Source organism: Podarcis gaigeae (assembly GCF_964106915.1).
Source record: "Podarcis gaigeae genome assembly, chromosome: 3".
Taxonomy (NCBI): Eukaryota; Metazoa; Chordata; class Lepidosauria; order Squamata; family Lacertidae; genus Podarcis; species Podarcis gaigeae.
The window spans coordinates 37,182,690-37,202,525 of NC_139680.1; the positions used below are offsets into that span (position 1 = coordinate 37,182,690).

The 19,836-nt window shown below is 41.0% G+C and overlaps 2 protein-coding genes across 6 annotated transcripts in view; one reads left to right on the forward strand and one right to left on the reverse strand.

Annotated features, from left to right (window-relative positions):
* SMAP1 (small ArfGAP 1) overlaps window positions 1-13,686 on the forward strand; it is a 78,806-nt gene extending 65,120 nt beyond the window's left edge. For both annotated transcript variants that reach the window (XM_083730687.1, XM_083730686.1), the window contains 4 exons: window positions 3,585-3,715; window positions 7,977-8,142; window positions 9,702-10,036; window positions 12,717-13,686. In XM_083730687.1, the coding sequence (XP_083586813.1) occupies window positions 3,585-3,715; window positions 7,977-8,142; window positions 9,702-10,036; window positions 12,717-12,854 (770 nt within the window). In that variant the 3' untranslated portion in view covers window positions 12,855-13,686. The remainder of the gene's footprint in view (window positions 1-3,584; window positions 3,716-7,976; window positions 8,143-9,701; window positions 10,037-12,716) is intronic.
* Window positions 13,560-19,836, reverse strand: part of B3GAT2 (beta-1,3-glucuronyltransferase 2) — a 154,575-nt gene continuing 148,298 nt past the window's right edge. For all 4 annotated transcript variants that reach the window (XM_083730747.1, XM_083730746.1, XM_083730745.1 and 1 more), the window contains 3 exons: window positions 19,615-19,759; window positions 14,272-14,420; window positions 13,560-14,185 (listed from right to left, as the gene is read on the reverse strand). In XM_083730747.1, the coding sequence (XP_083586873.1) occupies window positions 14,099-14,185; window positions 14,272-14,420; window positions 19,615-19,759 (381 nt within the window). In that variant the 3' untranslated portion in view covers window positions 13,560-14,098. The remainder of the gene's footprint in view (window positions 14,186-14,271; window positions 14,421-19,614; window positions 19,760-19,836) is intronic.

A 19,836-nucleotide genomic window follows, 5' to 3' on the forward strand; every position in this document is an offset into this window, starting at 1 on the left:
GGAGCAAAGCCTTTCGGCCCCCGCCGGCCTTCCTGGACCTCTTCTGAAGGCTGGAGGGGGGGGGAAGGCTTTGCTCCCCACCGCCAGCATTTAAAAGAGGTCCCCGGAGATTTCCCTATGGGCTTTCTTCTTGCGAAGCAAGCCCATAGGGAAATTCGTCTTGCGAAGTGCCTCAAAAAACGGAAAACCCTTTCGTCTTGCGGGTTTTTCGTCTTGCGAGGCATTTGTCTTGCGGGGCGCCACTGTATATAAAAATAAGTGAAATGATAGATCTGTAGTGGTGACCCTCGGGGTCCCTTTCAACTCTACAATTCTATGATTCGAAGAATAGCAGACCTGGGTTTTCCAATTTGCAGATAACTCCCTTTCTTCTACTTTCTAAAAATGGCACACCTTATATTGTGAGATGTTTTGCAACACTGCAGAATGTTTAAGTATTAGCTTTTCCATCATGTTGAAAGGTTGAATTTGCAAAAAGAAGCAAAACTCGTTTGCCATTTGATGCATCATTTACCAGTTAGATGTACTACACAAAAAACAAGAGATGAGTATGGATGGTTGCACATGTTGAAGTAACCATCACAGTGTATTAACATTAAAATGGATAGTCCCAACCTTTCTGTGGGGGCATAAGTAAATTACTATGCTCTTTCACTTCAAATTTATCATAAGAATGATGGAAGATAAGGAAGATGCTTATTGAAAACAAGTGAAATATGTAACCTTATTAACCTTCAATTACAAGAAGAGCAGAAAGCAGTTCAATAGATATTAGAATATGACTGCTAATCAAATAAGCTAGCCAGCCATTTCAGAGGATGCCTATCATGCTTAGTGTCATTTACCCACCTCAGAAACAATACCTTGCCTGGAAGCTTTCTGGATAAGCAATATATCCCTTGAGATTTTTTGGTGCAGCTTATTCTCCTCTGCTGCAATTCTGGGAATGCAGCATTAATAATAAAGAAGTTCTCTGGGCAGTTTACATAGACAGTAAAATACAGAAGACAATTTACAATAAAACCCTTTAAAACTGAATAATAAATCGCAAAGCCCAGGTTTTTGTTTTTTTAAAAAACAGACAGCTAAAATCAGCATAAAACACAGCAGCTAGAGCTGTATGTAGCAAGGGAGAGTTTGGTGCAGAAACCAAAGCAGCTGCTAGGTTATCTCCAATACCCTGTACTCATAAGGTATAAGTAGGTTCAGGTATCTGTAGATGTGTCGTCCCTGACTTTGTCTCTTGAAACATTTTTAGGTTCTCCCCCCCCCCAAACATCTGCCATTACTCATATCGTAGTGAACTGCAAGGTAAAGCCTAGATTACTTTCTCCCTGTAGTAAAATAAAGTGAGGAGCAAGTGGTAGATTGTGTATGTCTGTGTGTGTGTCCAAGACACACTTACCGGATTGAGATTTTGACTTCGTATGTAACTTCTGAACGGGCTTCTTGTCAGGTGTACATTTTATAAATTTATAGATTTGCAGCTGTTCAGCAAAAACATGTTTCCCGAATGGCTTACAGAAATTAAAATGGAAAGGGGAAAAAACCCTTCTACCCCTGTTTACTCATACTCATAGTTGCCCGAACTTGTTTTGAAAATCAGGTTTTGGTTTAGCTTTAATTTTGCCATCTTTAAGTTATTTTCCTTGCTAGAACTAGAAAAGGTTAGGAGTAAGATGAATAGGTATGCTTCTGTATTGTAATGACTATATAAAAATTCCTTGCATGATCTTACTATCTTATCTCTTTATCCTTAGCTTTAGCAACTCCAAAATATAAATCATTCTGAGAAAGAAATGTGTTTTCATTAAGGATCACCAGTTAGAAATGGATGGCCAAAATGATGATGATGATGATGGTTCTGCTCCAGAACATAAGAATTGGGAAACCAAAAACATATTCAAAGATTATTCTGGAGCTGGCTAGATGCTTGATTTCTGCCTTGAGTATCCCTTCGCTAAATATGATTAGCAGCACCTGTGGTCACTTCTTATGCCACTATTCACAGAATGTGACAAAAGGAAGCTGTCAGATCTTGTGCCAACCCAAAAGCTTTATTTTCCTCAGAGGAAGCATTGGGAAGGTAGCTTGTTAGTACTTGATAAAGAATTGCTGTTATTGTGGAGGCTATGCTTGAAATATAAAAAAATACCAGTGTTAAGGAAATTGTTGTGGTTTGTACAGCTGTGATACATTTACCTCCTCCCCTCAAATTCCATGTTATCAGTAGGTGTTAATCTTTATGGGTTAATAAGTATATAAATGTGGCACATTTACAGTTGCTATGGGAACCAGAACTCTGATTGCCTGACTTCAGTGTAGAATCCCTAGTGTACAGTTGCAATAGTGCTTTTGCATTTACTTTCATAACAAGAGAAGAATGAAGTGAGCAAAAATACCCCAGTGACTGCTTAAATGTGCTGTTCATTTGCCACTGAAGGGCTTGTTCATTGAGAACGAAAATATATTATAAAGGCTCTACTCTATATATGTTGAAATACTTGACTCAAATCATGTGGAGATACAAAATAGGATGTGTATACTATCCTTCTTGGCCACCTATCTAGAAACTGTAGACTTTGTCCTCCGTTCTCCATTGTAGACTAGGCATCTGTTAAGCAGTATGTACTTGTAGTTCTTTGGGCACCCTAGATACTATTTTTGGACTTCAGAATAATGGTGTTAATAAAGAGCTGTACTATGTCATATTGCAGCTACACAAACTTAAAAATTAAGTGCACACACAATGGAAGATACTTTTATCGATTCAGATGGAGGGCAGGGAAGCCTTGATGGTAGGTCATAAACCTGAGTTAATCAAGAAAAATAGTTTCAGAATGTATCAGACAGTGCTGGTCTGATTTGAAGGAAGATGTTGAGAATGTGAAGAAGTTTAAACTTTGTAGCTCTTTTCCCTTTTTAATAAGTATAGCCTTTCCCTTGAAGATACTGGGAATAATGTTGCAAGGAAGAAAGAGATCTTTCTTCCATTGTCGTTAATGAGAGGGAGGTGTGCAAGGAGGTTCTTTGGCTGTAAGAATAGCTAAGCAGTTGAACAATGGCTGAGAGAGACTGCAGGGTCTTTTATCTGTTGCAGCAATGTATTTGTTGGCTTGATTTATAAGCTATGAATCCTGACTCAAGAACTTACAACCTATGTATTTAGTAGTTATCTTTTCCAGACTTAAAATTTATATAGCCAATTATTGCAGTGCTTACGTCCAAAGGGTTTGGTTACTTATGAGAAGGATTTCTATTTTAAAAGTTACAGTGCTGGTAACCAACAGTGCTTTAGGCAGCTTGTAGAAATGTGTAATTCTGTTAAACCAGCTTAGATGCCATTAGGTTGGCCTCAGGCTGTGTTTTAATGCGTTCAAATTTTGCTAATTACGTTGGCATGTTGTAGCTTTTAAATTACAACGAGCTGGCAGAATACTAGAGGAGCCTGGATTCAGTGCTATGAATGCTTGGGTATTTCTACCAACACAGGATCCCTTTAAGCAACGGCTTGCTTTGTACATACTTTACAATTATCAAAAAATTGGTTTAACGTTTTTCCTTTTAAAACACTGTCATTTAAGATGGCCCTGCCGATTCCTCCGTTACAAATGGAAGCATCACAACTCCTGCTGCTGTATTGAATGATGACCTGGATATATTTGGCCCAATGATCTCTAACCCATTGCCAGCCACTTCTATACCTCCTGCTCAGGTAAGCAGCAAAAGTTAGCATGCCTAGCCCTTTTTAAAATTTCTTGTTGATTGAGATGTTTACATTAGAAATGACAAGCCTGCCTAAAAATATAAAGATGACTTGTATCAGCTGTCCCGTTAAAATCACTTTCATCTTCTTACTAGAGAGATTGGCAGGCAGTGAAACTTGCGTTGGTTATAGACACACAGTTTATAAGCCCACGCCAGGTGTTAGCATAAGAAAGAAGTTATTCACATTTGAAACAGCAGTGGGAAAAGAAACTGGCCATAGGAAAGCCAGTGTTATGTAGCCCCTCAATTTAAGAAGAGAGCTCAATTTTACTCATGCATTCCATATTTTATTGCACTTCAGCAGCTGGCCTCATCAATAGCATGCTATTAATATGAGTACCAATACCTTGCGTAATTTCTTTCCAAACATTATAGTATGAGGCATCTTGTAGCTCACTAAGTGCTATAATATCTCTGTGGAGTGGAAAGCTAATATTTAGTCTTAGGGTGGTGTTTTTTTTAAAGGTTTAGATACATTTTCTAGATGTTTGGTCTGTCTGGGCTGTTCAACCATTACAGCTATCATTCATCTTTTATGTTTAGAGGTATTATGCTTCAGACTTCCATAGCTCTGGGATGAGCATCATTGATATAAATAACCAACCTTTCATGTTTATGAACATCCCTGGGGGATTTAACAAGGCTTTGCCTGGAGCACAATGCTGAGTGGAGTCCAGTGACCTGATTAGAAATATGCATAATAGTATAAAGGCACAATATATCATCTATTAAGACTTGGTGTTAACTCTCTCAGTAGCTTCCAGACTAGTGATAACTAGATGGTTTCAACAGAGGCTCACTGTTATGAGGCTCATTAAGGTTTAGTGGCACATTTTGGCAATGAAAATTCTTTCCCTTTAAAGTGTGCAGAGGCCTAGTTAGTCCAGCTGATCTCTTAATGGTTTTGTAGATGTATTGATCTATGACTCTGGCATGGTTCTAACCTGCATTTTTAATTGTTTGTGATTAGTGAACTGAAAAGTGGGAGTGCTCAGGTGTGCTGCCCATGTCTCCTTTTTGTTATTTGATTAAGGGTGTTTATTTTCCTTTTGTGATATTATTATCACATCTTTAGCCCACATTTCCTCCCAAGCATCTCATACATGGTTCTCACACTTCCTATTTTATTCTCAAAAGAGCCTTGTGAAGTAGAGTAGTTTGAGAGACAGTGGCTAGCCCAGGGTCACCCAGTGAGCTTCAAAGATGAGTGGGGATTTGAACCCAGGCCCTAGTCCAGGGGTGCCCAAACGTTGTTGAGCTTTTTTTTTTAAGGATTTCACCCCAGGACATATACTGCCAAGGGTGCCGGATTAAATCGACTGGCAGGCCAGATTAGGTCCCTAAAACAGACTTTGGACATCCCTGCCCTAGTCCAACACACTAACCATGCATCACTGTTGTTCTGTCTTCTTGATGTTGTCTCATTAAAAACTGAAAACTCTTCAGGGTAACAGCTTAATTCCTTTTTCCGTGATATTCATGGTCTTCCTGTTCACTGCTTGCTCTTTCTTATGCTAACTCATTTTGTGCATGTAATGCTTTCTGTTACTGTGCTCTGAGACTTAAGTTCCTTACCTTATCTTTACAAAGAACAGAACAAAACACTTTGAGTGGAATTCAGCAAAGTACTAAGATTTTTCCATCAGGCAAGGAGAAATGCTCTTGCTGATGGAACTACCTCTCCTCTCCTTGCCCTAGACACTGAGGTTTCTCCTGACCCTCCAAAGTTGAATTTAGGGAGGCAGGGCAAAGGGGGGGGGGAGCCCCATTGCATTAACAGGAGTTCTTCCGCTAGCAGAACAAGTTAGTTAAATCCAGCCCCATGACATTTTTTAAAAGTAATTTTTCCATCAACTACTTTCCATTTTTAGGAAGGTGAAGTGCTATCTAAGTGATATATAACCTTGGCTTGTTCTCTTCTCCTTTTCTGTTCTTTCTGTGCCCCATTCTCTTGCAGACGGGCAGATTGTAGCCCTTCAAGCATGGACTTCTCTTTCTCCTTTTGCTGTGTAGTGCTCAGGTTATTTTAGATACTCTTACATATGACAAGTGAAACATTTGAACTTGTTCCAGTACTAGAGCAGACTCTTGTGGCGCATGAAAGGTTAACAACTTTTATTATGGCATAAACTTTTGTGGACTGTAGACTGCTTCCTCAAATATTAATATATATCAGATGACTTGAAGGTGTGAAACCACTTCAGACAAGAGCACTTTTGTATATTTTGAATCACTGCACAATCATAATGTTTCAGTTGTGAGTGGTGAGACTTTAGAAATTTGCCTGGAGAGAGCTTTCCAGCAGTAGGAGTTTTTCAGTTACATTATACTAGTCCTGAGTCCACCCATAGCAATAGTCTTTTCCCCTTCCAATGAAACTGGATATGAATAGCTCTTTTCTGTATGAGGGCCCAAATTGGGTAGAGGGTGAGCATTCATCCCACCACCTGTTACCCATGCATGCCACCCATGGCTGTTGTTCCAACCTCTCTATGTGCTGAGCCCCAGGGAGAAAGCATTTTGGAACTCCCTCCCCTCTGTGATATGGTGGGCACCTACTTTTTTAAAAAAAGTGGTAGTTGCCAGCTGATGACCTTGTTATTCGTCCAAACATTTATTGGAATCTGATCCCAGTATTGAATTTTTAGTTGGCTCGTTCTGACCTGCATACCTTGATTGGAACTTATTTAAGCTACAGCTCTGAAGTCACTGTATAATGAAAAGTCAGTAAGAAATGTTCAAAATTAAATAGATAAATGAGCAAAGTAGCATACACGGTTTCCCCACAGGCTTGGGATAGCAGCTGGGCCAACATCACTAGGAGATTTGAACCTGGGTCTCCTGGGTCCTAGGTTGACACATTAACCACGCTACCTCCTGTTTCTGGTTGGTTGGTTGGTTGGTTGATTAGTTACTTGCATTTCTTTTCAGAGGTGCCATTCTTACAGACATACTAAGATTTATGGAAGAGATGCTTTTCTTCATGGTTCACTGAGGTCATAAAAAATGTGAGAATTTCTAGTTTCTAAAGGTGCAGTTCTTCCTTACAAAGACTACTGAACCATTCAAGCTGTGACCTTTATGCACTGTGCGGAACACGGGGCAATACAAAATTTATCCTGCTTTTAAAACACAGTTGAAGCCTTTAAGAATCTAAGCTTCACAAACCACTTGAGATCTTTTTCAAAAATCTTGTTCTTAAGCAGTGACCCTAAAATTAAAACTGGCAGCTTCCAAAACTTACCTTACGCAGTTCTCGTAACCTTGCCTTGAATTAGTTGAAAGTAATAGATCTATGACAGTAGTTCTGCTCAGTATTTCTTATCATACGAAATTGCTTCATCTGATCACTACTTTCTTTAGATTACTTGAGAAAAATTATAAGCAAACCAAAATGAAGTTTATCTGATGGTGTTTTCTCCTGGGAAAGTGTTTGCATGTAATGCAGCCAAGCAAATACCTTATTTGCAGTTTGTACAATGTTACATGGAGGCAACTAAGAAGTAAAGGAGAATAAACCCACCAAGAATCTGGGACTAGAATAGAGATGATGAACAGTTGTAATGTATGTATGCATCACAAGTAGAACAAATTCTGCAAGAGACAATCTTTGTGCAATTTCTTTGTAAGCTTTTTATTTAAAAACAGATGGACAGATAATGAAATCTTCATACTGTGTGTATGTTTATGTTGGCAAATATTTGCTATGTATATACAGTGGTGCTGCACCACATAAACTGTGAAACAGGAGCATGTATGTGCATCTTCAAACAACTGTGTGTACACATCTGATGATCCTGGGCCAGTCAAGGTTCCCAGATGTGCATATATACATGTGGAAGACATAAATTTTACATGCTAGCCATAGGTAATAAATTTGCTGTATAAAAACATGTAGCTGTTGTACTTTTGTTCATGTTGCGTAAAGTTCTGGATTATTTGTCATGATATACGGTATGTCATTGTAACTTGCCCAAAGGAATCATTGGTAAATAATTAGTATTGTGTTATACATATGCAAGCATTTGTTCTTTAGTGGGGTTTTTTGCAACGTTAGGACATTTTCCTTTACAGTACTTACAAATTTTGGGGATGCTTGTAATTGGAAAGTTTGGTTACTAATACATTCTGTTTGAAAACACATGGCCCTTTAGCTAATGTATTTGCTGATAATAGTTTTCAGTAATCTCATTTGACTTTCTTCCCAGACTGCTTCCACTAACACTGCAGCTGCTACCTTATCTGCTGCATCTGGAGATCTTGATCTGTTCACTGAACAAACAAAATCAGAAGAATCAGCAAAGAAACTGCTCTCCAAAGACTCCATCCTGTCATTGTATGGTACAGGTACTATTCCGCAGCAAAATGCTCCAGGTAATTGGTTTTCAAATTTATTTCTAAATGTCTTAATTAAAAGTTGTGCCTAGAACACATGGTTGGGGCTCTCACGCTCTCTCCCTGCAGCAAAAAGTGTGTATTAGTGACAAATGGGATTTATTTCCCCCTTTTTATCATTAAAAAACTAACATCAAGCAGGAGGCCTAAAGAAGGAAATTATTCAAAACTGAGCATTGTAATTTGAAGGCTACAGCTATTCACAGAAAAGGTTAGGAGTCAATTTGGAGAAGAGGAGGCTTCTATTCAGAGGAGGGTTCTTCTTGGTGCTGTTCTTCTCGCTGCTTCCTTTGTACTTCTTTGCCCCTGAGTAGCTACTCCTCATGATCTTCAGTATGCTCACAATCATTAATGGTTTTATCAGGGTTACTATTATTATTACTGTTATAGAAACATATCTGCCAGAGCTGGTCTCTGCTATTGAAAAGGCTCTGGGGCTGCATTCCAGGAAGCTTTGACTGCAATTTAAGGTCTCCTTCCCTGAAATGCTGTTGGAAATGGGGGGGGGGGGAATGAGTATAAGAAGTAAATAGCTTGAGTGGGAAAGTAAAAGACTGTGGAGGGGTGTGTAAAGTTGGATTTGAGGGCAAAAATAAGAAGGAAAGGTGGAAGAGAAAATTACCCTCTAAACCCAGAGGTGGGGAACCTGATCTGGCCAGAGGGCCAAATTCTTATCCCCCCTTACCCTTGTGGACAGAGCCACCCTCCTGTCCAAGTGATCAGCAGGCTTGGTCACCACCTATTCGTTGATGGGCAGTGACTTCATGCCTGCTTTCTGCACAAGTCAGCCTGCAGACTGGAGTTTCCCCACTCTTGCTGTAAGCCTAAACCAGAAACCATAACAAATCCCATAATCCACCTTAGGCTCTTTCCCAGGTCTCAGGAGAGTAGCAGTCATCAGATTCTGTCATTGCCCAGTTCTTGGTTTCTCTTTAGGAGCTGCTGTTCATGGGGTAAAGCCAGGCGGGTGGAGCGGGAGCAAAGGAGTAGCCTGCCAGTGCCTTGCCTCTGCAGGTAGCCCAGAGTGTTGTGGGGTGAGGGAGCTATCCTAGCTTGTAAGAGAATAGAGGAGGAGCAAAAGGTGGCAGCAGCTTCAGGGAAAGCCTGCTTCCTATCTCCTTCAGTGACACAACCACAAGATCACCAGGCCTAACTTTAGCTACTACTGACAGCTAGGTGCTTGGATTTTTGCACCCATGCTTCTTGTTATACCCCAGCCACCTTAAATGTCTAAGGATTGTGGGTTTGTCATTAAATAGATTCCTTGCCAACATTCATTGAGCCCACATGTAGATCTTAACACTATTTGTACACTGTCTTGAAGGGACAATTGAGCCCTCAAAGGTAGTCTACAAATCAGGAAATGAAATTAAGAATGATTTAAGTAAAGCAGCTACTGGATATCAGTTTTGTTTTTTGCCTGACGTAACGGAAGTTTGGTTGGCACATTTAACAAAAGCAGGTTTTGTTTTTAGAACTTAAAACTTTGCTGACATAATGGAATTTACTCCTTTCCTCTTCCATTTTGCCTAATACAGGTGTATTCATGGGACCACAACCTATTCCCTTTACTGCACAACCACCAGCTCATTTTCAAGGTTTTCCAGCCATGGGAGTGCCTGTACCTGTATCTGTACCTGCAGCCCCTGCAATGATGGGAACCATGATGGGGCAATCGGTGCCTGTCATAGGACAGAACACAGGCATGATGGTGGGCATGGGAATACCTAATGGTTTTTCTGTCACTACACAAACTGCTGGTTTGGGACTTCCTCAAAACGTTGGACCCCAAGGACCAATGGTGGGGCACGTAGCCCCACCACAGAAATATGGTATACAGCAAAATCAGCAAGCCCAGTGGAACCTTTCTCAGGTGAGAATGAATATACATTTTTCTCCTCATGAGGGGAGGGTGCTACAGAGAGGAGCAACTTCTTAGGATTAAAACCTGGTTATGCATATAATGTCAATAGAATTAATAATAATAATAATAATAATAATAATAATAATAATAATAATAATAATAATAGTAAAACCAGTTATGCAGGAGGTGCTGTGATACTGATTGCTAGGGAGCTATTGCTGCAGTTAGGAGGAATTAATTACACCAGCAGGACTGTAAATCCTGCCATATTGTATTTGTTTTCAAGATTGCTTTTTGGCGTTATTATCCACTTTAAACAATTTGTTAGACAGGTGCTAGTACAAGAATGGCTTGGTAATTTTGGTGCATTACTCCTTAATTCAGAATACTAGACACTAGACCAGTGTTTCCCAACCTTGTGCCTCCAGATGTTTTTGGCCTACAACTCCCATCATCCCTAGCTAGCAAGACCAGTGGTCAGGGATGATGGGAGTTGTAGGCCAAAAACATCTGGAGGCACAAGGTTGGGAAACACTGCACTAGACAACTTTGTGTATCGTGTTCAGCAAAACTATGGGTGTGCTGTGGCTTAGCAGGATGGTGCCAATATACAGGCTCCCAGGGAGCAGCTCTTGGCTGCTTTGCTCTTGGCTCCACCCTGCTGTTTTTTATTCCTGTTGGATAGCAGAACTATCCAAGCTGTAGCTTAGCGCAGGGTGGGGAAATTCCGTGGCCCAACAGGCTAAATCTTTATAACCCATCAGGCCAACTTTGGCAGGTGGGAAGTCTCCCTACCTGTCAACATTCAAAAGGTACTGTGTTTCCCAACCAGGTGGTGGTTGGGAAATTTGGAAGTACCGCACAAAGTGCTTTTGCAAGCCCTATGCTTAGCATTTGAGAAGCACAACACTTTCCCAATGCCCTGAAAGCTGCAGGCATAGCAGGTCATCCAGCCCCCTGGCTTAGTGCATCATTTGAACCTGCTCTTGTGGTTAGTCTCTACCCTCCCTAACCATGAGCTGTAGCCAAGGTTTCACTGGCATGTATGAATGAGCCCATGGTGTCACTGTACTTTGTGTGTATGTATGGTACAATATATTAGCTAACATTTTAAAAGTACTGTTCTTTCTAAATATCCTATCAATGATGTAGTATAACCATCTAACCTTTATTCAGGTGTTGGAAATCCTGGGGAAATAAACAGGCAATGAGGAAGGGTGACTAGCTGTCCCCACCTCAGTCTCTTGTCAACTTCCAACTTGAGAAAAGCAACTGTCGGGGAGAGGGGGCTTTTGCAATTGTGGGTCAGAGCTTCCACAGATGCAAAAGGCTTCCCACTGAAGACAGTAGCCTTCACAAGGTGGAAGAGGGCCAGACAGGGTGGAGCCGTTTCTGGATGCTTCTAATCTCTAAAATTGGAATGTAGATTTGTTGTGAGAATGGTGTGAGAGCAGCTTCTACACTCGTAACAGCAGGAAGAAATTCTTTGGGTAAGGTTGTTTTTCATGCCCATTGCTGCTGTCAGCATGGAAAGTTGCCGTTAAACTATCCAACCACATTACTGCTTTTTGTTTTACTGGACTAACAATGCATCGGGTCAAATAGAAGCAGCTTTCACACCACTCTGGTAACCACTGCATTGACCTTTATTCTCCTTGATAAGACTTCTTTGTAGAAAATGCACCCTTTAAAATTCTCTACAGCGCTATATCTACTGATTCGCAAATATGCTTCATGTATACAGTGGTGCCTCACAAGACGAAATTAATTCGTTCCGCAAGTTTTTTCGTCTTGCGAAGCACGGTTTCCCATAGGAATGCATTAAAAATCAATTAATGCGTTCCTATGGAGACCGCTTGCCAGGCTGGTGGTGCGAAGAAGGGCTTTTCTCCCAACCGCAAGCCTTCAGCACAGGTACGGGAAAAGAGGGGAAGGCGCACAGCGCTTCTCCTCTGTTCCCGGGGCTTGTGGTGGGAGGAGGGTTTTTCCTCCCCACCGCCAACATTCAGAACAGCATTCTGAATGTTGGCGATGGAAAGGAAAACCCTTCCCCCCTGCCAGGCTTCGGAGCAGCCTTCCGAAGGTTGCCGGTGGGGCGGAGAGACCTCCTCCCTTCGGAGGAGCCCTCCGAAGCCTGGCGGGGGGAGGAGGGCTCTCCGCCCCATCGCCAGCCTTCGGAGGAGGTCAGAGGACAGTGGGGAAGATGCGCTGTGCTTCCCCGCTGTCCCTGGAGATTTCCCTATGGGCTTTCGTCTTGCGAAGCAAGCCCATAGGGAAATTCGTTTTGCGAAGCGCCTCCAAAACGGAAAACCCTTTCGTCTAGCGGGTTTTCCGTCTTGCGGGGCACCACTGTATTACCTAAAAGTCAGAAATGGTATACTATTTATTTATTAGCCATATTTCTACATTACCCTTCATCCACCAGGCTACCTGGATGGTTTACAGTATTCACGTTAAAACAGCAATAAGACCAGTCATAGGACAGTGATAAAATAAAACTAAACTTACTGTTGAAACGGACATATTGAAAGATACCTGTTTATGTAAGAGAGGTGCAGGTATACAAATGACCCTCCCTGAGACAAGGTGGTGTCTGCGTTTTCAAATAAAGCTTGAGTCTGTCATACTGAAAGTTCAAACAGCATCTGAACCCCTGTATACTAACTAAAACCATGTTTGCATTTCACAGATGAATCAGCAAATGGCTGGAATGAATCTGTCTAGTTCCAGCAATGTGATGGGCTTTGCTGGCCAGCCCCCAAATACAGTGGCAGGATGGACTGGAACTTCCTCAGGCCAGACTCTCAGCACACAACTCTGGAAATGAACACTGCAATAGAAGTTTCATCTAGATCAGAGACTTGACATTCCATGCTCAAATACATCTAGTTTTCTTGGTCTGCCCACATACATTGCCCACCCTCACCCCCTTCAATCTCACAGTTCTTCATATTAAGACATAATCTTAACCAACCGTGTTGTGGTCTGTATTGACTTAAATTTTGATGTAGTGAAAAGCAGGTTGGGAACACCTCTCATCAGCAGCTTTTTCATTCCACAGTACATTTGATTTCATGAATGATACATTTTCAAAAGAGCTTCGTGACCAACTACATACTCAAAATTATTTTATCAGTTCTAGAACCAACGTTTGCATATAAGGGAAATAGATATCATGTAAGTACTATCTCTAATATGTAAACCCCACCCCACAAATTGCCCAGTAATCCTGTAGAAGGTACTGTATGAACAAATGTTAAATCATATAAATAAGTGTACATGTATCACTGAAACTTTTTTCCTTGTGTAAAATTGATTTTGTCCCATTATTCATGCCACTGTGATATTTTACTGCGACGTGCTGAACAGATAAGATGGTTAGTGAAAGAAAGATAAACCTGGATGTCACTGTCGCCTCATCAGTTTTCTTAAGAGTTGCCTGTGACAAAATGAGTAAATTTGGCTTAAAAGGTATGTACAGAGGGCTAATCTAAAGTATATTGCACAGCATATATACAGGGTAACTCACTCCTCAATTGTACATTTACTTTTATTTTCTACAGCTGTATCCAGGTTTATGCCAGTAACTGTGTTTACATTTTATGGTGCCTCGTATCAATAAGCTGTTGCTTCCCTCTATTAAAGAAATCCATAAACAACATGTGATTTTTTTTTATTCTATAAAGACCTCTTTTATCTACTGTTCTTCAAAAGCAAAGCTGTTTAATTCAGGAACAATAAACTTTAAACATAATAATCTGGAAGCTGCTATTTATAAATGAATTGGAAATTTTACATTTGTTTAGATCAGTCACTCTTTTAGTGTTCCGCTGCATTTCGTTGAACATCTTGTGTAAGAACAATCTAAGATCTGGATAAAGTACTAAAACAGATTTTTTAAAAAAATTCAAACACATGCAAAACAAGTGAAGACAAATCACAGCCATCTGATGAGTCTTAACTGATACCGGTAAAGTAAGTTGTTCCACAAAAGCAAACTGCTGTTTGAATGTTTAGCTGTTTCAAGGATGCAACCACTAATTTTGTTATGTCTCATTTTATGCTTACGTATCATACTTCAATTTTGACACTGTCCAGGTGATACTTTGGCTCATTAGATAGATTTACCTTTTCAGTTCTCGTGTGCCATACAAGAACCTGAAAAAAAAAGTTTAGGATCAACAATTAGTTCTGGATAATCCCCTATAGGAGAGGTTTCTGTATTAAAACAGCAAAACTAATACCTTTGTGCAGTTGTTGGCTTTTGGTTCCAGCTCTTCCACTGTGGTGATCTGTCTGAGAAAATCAGATTCCTGCATTCCTGGTTGGGATCCATGGCGTCTGAATATCGCTTTAGGGTTGGATAAGATCACCTGAAGGCTCACAGCAAACCCTTCATAAATCAAGATATTGTTAAATCATTAAAGCCAAAGTTGATTTGATTTACCTTTAAAAATATTTTTCCCCTTTTCTTCTTGCTAATCTGTACTTTGTAAACAAAACCCTAAGGGTGTTACACCGCATCATGCAGAAGGATATAATTTCACTCCTGTGGTTGCCTCACAATTTATGCAGCATATATCTCAGGCTATAAGCTGCTTTTTCTCATTTGGAAAAGTAGCTCTGCTTCTCTATATCTGTTTATACTTTTTCTTTGAATGTGAACAGTGACCTTTAATGCAAGTTATTGGAATTTACAAGTGATGAAAAGCCTGCCTGGTGTGAAAAATGAGATTTAAAAGCAACAGACAGCACATTTGTAACTAGTTGAAAATTAAATTCTGATGTGAATGTAGTTGTTAACGAGAAGGCAAAATAAAATTGGCTTAGTGAATTTCACATGCAAATTAGTATGTCATTGATACTACTAGAAGTGATATCCATTCATGATGAGTGTAACACCTATACTAATGCAGCCACAATCACCATTTTTTAAAAATGCTCTGAAGAGAAAGTGGTAGAAAAACAAATCCTTATGTAGTACACTATTTAGCGAACCCTTAATGTGGAGGTGTAGATGTCAAAGGACTGCTATTACTGGTGACATAATTTCTAGCATATAGCAAGACTTCCTAAAACTAGAATACTTGCTGCTGCTTGTATCATTCATTTCTCTCATATATATGAAATTAGGCCAATTGTCACAATTGAGTCCACTGAATGCAGAAACTGGGTGATTCAATTTTCAGTTTAGCGTTTAATTTGTCATATGTGAGTGTGTTACAAAATGGCTATTGCATACGTCTAAATATACTAGTAGGCCTCCTGTGCACCCAACGATTTAAACAGGGAAGCATGGTAATGTACTACCCTTCAGACATTTTCTCCCTATTCCCTCCTCAGAGTACCAAAAATTTGTCAAGAGACTTTGACTGCTACTTATGATCTTAGGAAGTCATAAAGGCAGCAAGTTTGCCTTCCTGAATCTTTTGTACACGTGCAGTTCTCATTTTAGGGGGTTAGCCCAGAAGTGCTCTTCCAGAAGTTGAAGATCTTTCCATGTTTGAATGGGCTTCTTCCGGCAGCAAAAAAAAGATCCGTGCACAAGAAAAAGATTCATGAAGGTTTTGCAAATCTGTTGTACAACAAGATGCTTGCAAACATTTTTTTCTGTAAGTTCAATTTGGAATCCACTGCCTTTCGTTTAAAGAAGTATTTGAGCTACATCATTCTACGGTGCGCAATCAAGATTGGGACAAAAGGACTTTAGCGGCATTTTTACCTGAGGCAGGACTTTACAACCTTCTACAGCTCAGCTGTGGGGATGCAGGAAGCAACTGCCAAGCAAAGAGTATGTTCAGAGGCTGTTTTTCTTTGCCCCTCTCCTGAAAGTAAGGATTTGGGGAGGGGACCTATCTTCCGCAAAAGCCCCGAGATTTGAATGCCAGGTGCCCCATTGTCTAAAAGGTATCCTGGAACCAAATCTGTTAACTTGCTTAACTTTGTCCTAAAAATTTTGAATCAAGCAGTTTAGGAATTCAGACCCAGAAATGCAGGGGTGAGGAAGCTGTGGCCCAACATATATTGTTAAGATTCCCAGCAGCCCAGCCAGTGATCAGGAATGATGGGAGTTGTAGTCCAACAACATCAGTAGGGCCATAACGTCCTCACTACTGCAGTGCAGAGTAATGTTTTCCATTAGGCCCCCAATAGTGTTCAGCTGCCTGTATGATGTATTGGATGGTCTCTAATAAAACTCTGCAGTGCTGAAAGAAGCACATTTGTGGTTGCTTAATGACCAGGTTGGGTAGCAGAGCCTTTGCAATGCATATTAATAAAACACTTATTTTAACTATACTTCAAAATAACAAGCTGCAGTGAGTAGACTACAGCACTTTGCAATTTTTGTTAGGAAATATAATTCACTCAGCTCAGAGCCAATATATTTTGGAAGATTACATATGTAGGATGCTGCCACAAAGACATACTCTGCAAGCTGTTTTAGACTTCCATACATTTTACCGTGTGGCAAACATTCCCCAGCATTAATATTTTCTAATCAACTGAATATAAAGTCCAACGTATTAACCAGTACACCACCCCTTAGCCTGCTCACTATATACAGTGACCATTTACTGATCCTAATAGCTCAGATATCGCTACATACTCCTGCTCTTTAGTGTGTGTGTGCATGCACACACGCACATGGACACACACACCTGGATCAAAACAGATGCCTATGTGTACTTCAAAATATACCGCTATGCTACTGCTCCTCACCGCCACCCCACTCCCTGTGTTCTCTGAAATACAGAAACTCATGGCTGACAGGAATACAGCTTCCACTATATCAAAAGCAATTCAGCTAGCGCTTGAGATGCATCTAGAATACACCAAAGACTGACCAAGCATGTAGAGCTATGCCGCTAGACAGCGCTATGCAGTCACAAGCTGTACAGTGAAAGATTGATGAGATTAATTTTTGAACCTTCTCTGCCTTCGTGGTTGTTTTGTTGATTTCTCCCTTAAGCAGGGCACTTCAAACTGTATCTACCTATAAGCTATCAAGAGTCCTGATTTCAGGCGGTTTGTGCGAAATGACTAATTTCGTGATGAAGTAGTGCTTTTCACACTTGAACTATCTGATGGGGCTTGTTTTCCTATGCACATGGCAATGTTCATGTAATGAAAGATACTAGCTGCCTGCAGTAATTAATGAAGGCGCAGAGAAGAAATTCAGTGAAGCATTCAAACAGAAATACCATATAAAATTCAAATAAATGAGAAGAGTGTTTTCCTATTATTAAAAAGTAAATTAAATTAGGATACAGCAGCAGGGCTTATAAGGGGGTTAATGATGAGAAGACATGTTATGCAAAAAGTTCTATTAGTTTCACACTTTGCTCTTTTTCAACAATATTCCTAATTACAAATACTGCATGCATTCTAATGGCAGCCATGAATACAATATGAATTTTTTACATGCTCAGTGTGAAGTTTAGCAGGGCATGCTTGCCAGGTGTCCTATCAGACAAAATTCCTCACTTTACCACCCTCTGGAGAGAAGTTCTGAATACTATCCTATAGGTGCTTTCATAGTCAACAGCAATAATATACAATGTAAATCTAAATTTTAAAAACCCTCAGATCTATCCATAACTTGATAGTGAAGTATCTGAATCCAGTGGCAGTATGTCCTATTACTAGACACTGAATAAAAACGATAAGAAAGTGCTATCTGCATCATGCTTGTTCTGGCTGCCAACATCTTAGGATCTCTGGTTGGCAAGTTGCTCAGACAGAGTGCTGAACAAGATGGACTACTGGTTAGGTAAAAGGTAAAGGTACCCCTGCCCGTACAGGCCAGTCTTGACAGACTCTGGGGTTGTGCGCCCATCTCACTTAAGAGGCCAGGGGCCAGCGCTGTCCGGAGACACTTCCGGGTCACATGGCCAGCGTGACAAAGCTGCATCTGGCGAGCCAGAGCTGCACAAAGAAACGCCGTTTACCTTCCCGCTGGTAAGCGGTCCCTATTTATCTACTTGCACCCGGAGGTCCTTTCGAACTGCTAGGTTGGCAGGCGCTGGGACCGAGCAGCGGGAGCGCACCCCGCTGCAGGGATTCGAACCGCCGAGACCTTTCAATAGGTAAGTCCTAGGCGCTGAGGCTTTAACCCACAGCGCCACTACTGGTTAGAGCCATGTAAACAATGATTATGTTCCAAATACCAACTGCAGGTGGAGCAGCACCACATCAGCCAACAAACCCATCCTATGATAGTTTCCTGCTACATCAAGAGTAACCAATATGGTACCATCCAGATTTGTTGGGCTACAACTCCAATCAGCCCTAGCCAAGGGGTGATGGGAGCTGTAGCTTACCACGTCCGGAGAACACCAGGTTGACTAACCCTGTGCTACAACATCAGTGCCATGCTACGCTACAACCCTGGGCAAAACCTCTGAAATCAGCAGCTTTAAATGCATTATGCAGCCTTCGCTAATGCACTGAGGATTCTCAAGAGCCCATTAAAAGCAGAGATTTGAATGCCAATACGGAGCTGGAAAATTGTAATGTGTAGGAAGCATCACTGAATGAGCCCCATTCCCAACTACTACAACTGGTCTTTGTAGTGAAGGGAAAATAATCCAGAAGCGAAGGGGGAAGGAGATAGGTGTGTACATGCAAAACCTAATATTGGTGCATATTTCTTCCAGACCCTAGGCTCAGTCATGACTTACTCTCAGAAGCATTCCAGTGACTGTGGGATTTAACCAGAATTTACCCTCCAAGATATGCTGGTCCTATTAAAATGGCAGGTTCATCTTCATGCCAAAACCTTCCTATCCAGCACAGGGTAGCCAAGGAGGAAGATTCTGAGTGCTATTATCAAGAGTGCTCCTGATGGTCATAGGTAGCCAGAATTATAGCATTAAACACGCACAACACACAAACAAACCCCAACTTCAGTAATTTCTACAAATTTCTGTCTGAAACTCTTGAGCACCATGAAGTTGTACAGACGACTCAGAACTTGCACAGAACATAGGTCCTGCGGATTGCACACAAAGCCAGAATTGTGTAAAGACAAAGACACCCAGAAGTTCCCCCCCATGTCCATCCCTACCTTTTCGGAGTTGGTACGACATGCCTTGACCCCATGCAAGGGCTTACCAGGTTCTGGAGGCCTTAATGAGATTTCAGACGGCTCCACAAGATCTCACAATACCTTCCCAGAGCCCTGTAAGCAGACCTGAGAGCTTAAAAGTTATTTTGCACCAGAATAAAATCTGCTGTGAAAAGAGCTTTTAAGTTCTCCACTTTGCACACTTTTAATTTGTGGGATCGCAGCTGGCCAGCCACCAAGCACATAAAACTGTGATCACACAAGTTAAATCCACACAAGTTGCGAGTCAACTGCATTTAAAGGAAAAAAAGGAAAGGAAAGATTGAGATTCTCAGGAGGTGAAGGAACCTAGTTACATTGTTTTTGCTCACCGGAACAAAGCAGAAGATTGTATGCCTGCCTAAAGCGTTCATGCAATATCTAGAACTAGATTGTTTGCAAGTGCAAGTGGGTGATACAATGTCTGCATGCAGGTTCACATGAATATAATCTGTATCTGAGATTCTGTAACTATACTCACCAGCCATATCAATGGGAAAAGGTCTACCTGCCCGCCAGCCAGTGTACCATCCAACAACCTTGCCCTTTTCCACAACTGGGCGCTCATAGCGTCGTCCGCCTGCCAGACCCACAGGCCATACAGACACTTTGTGGGTTGTGCGCATCTGTAAGAAAGGAAGCATAAAATCACTTTCAAACTCGTTTCTTCGCCAACTTGCATTGTGCTGTGATTGAGATGCTC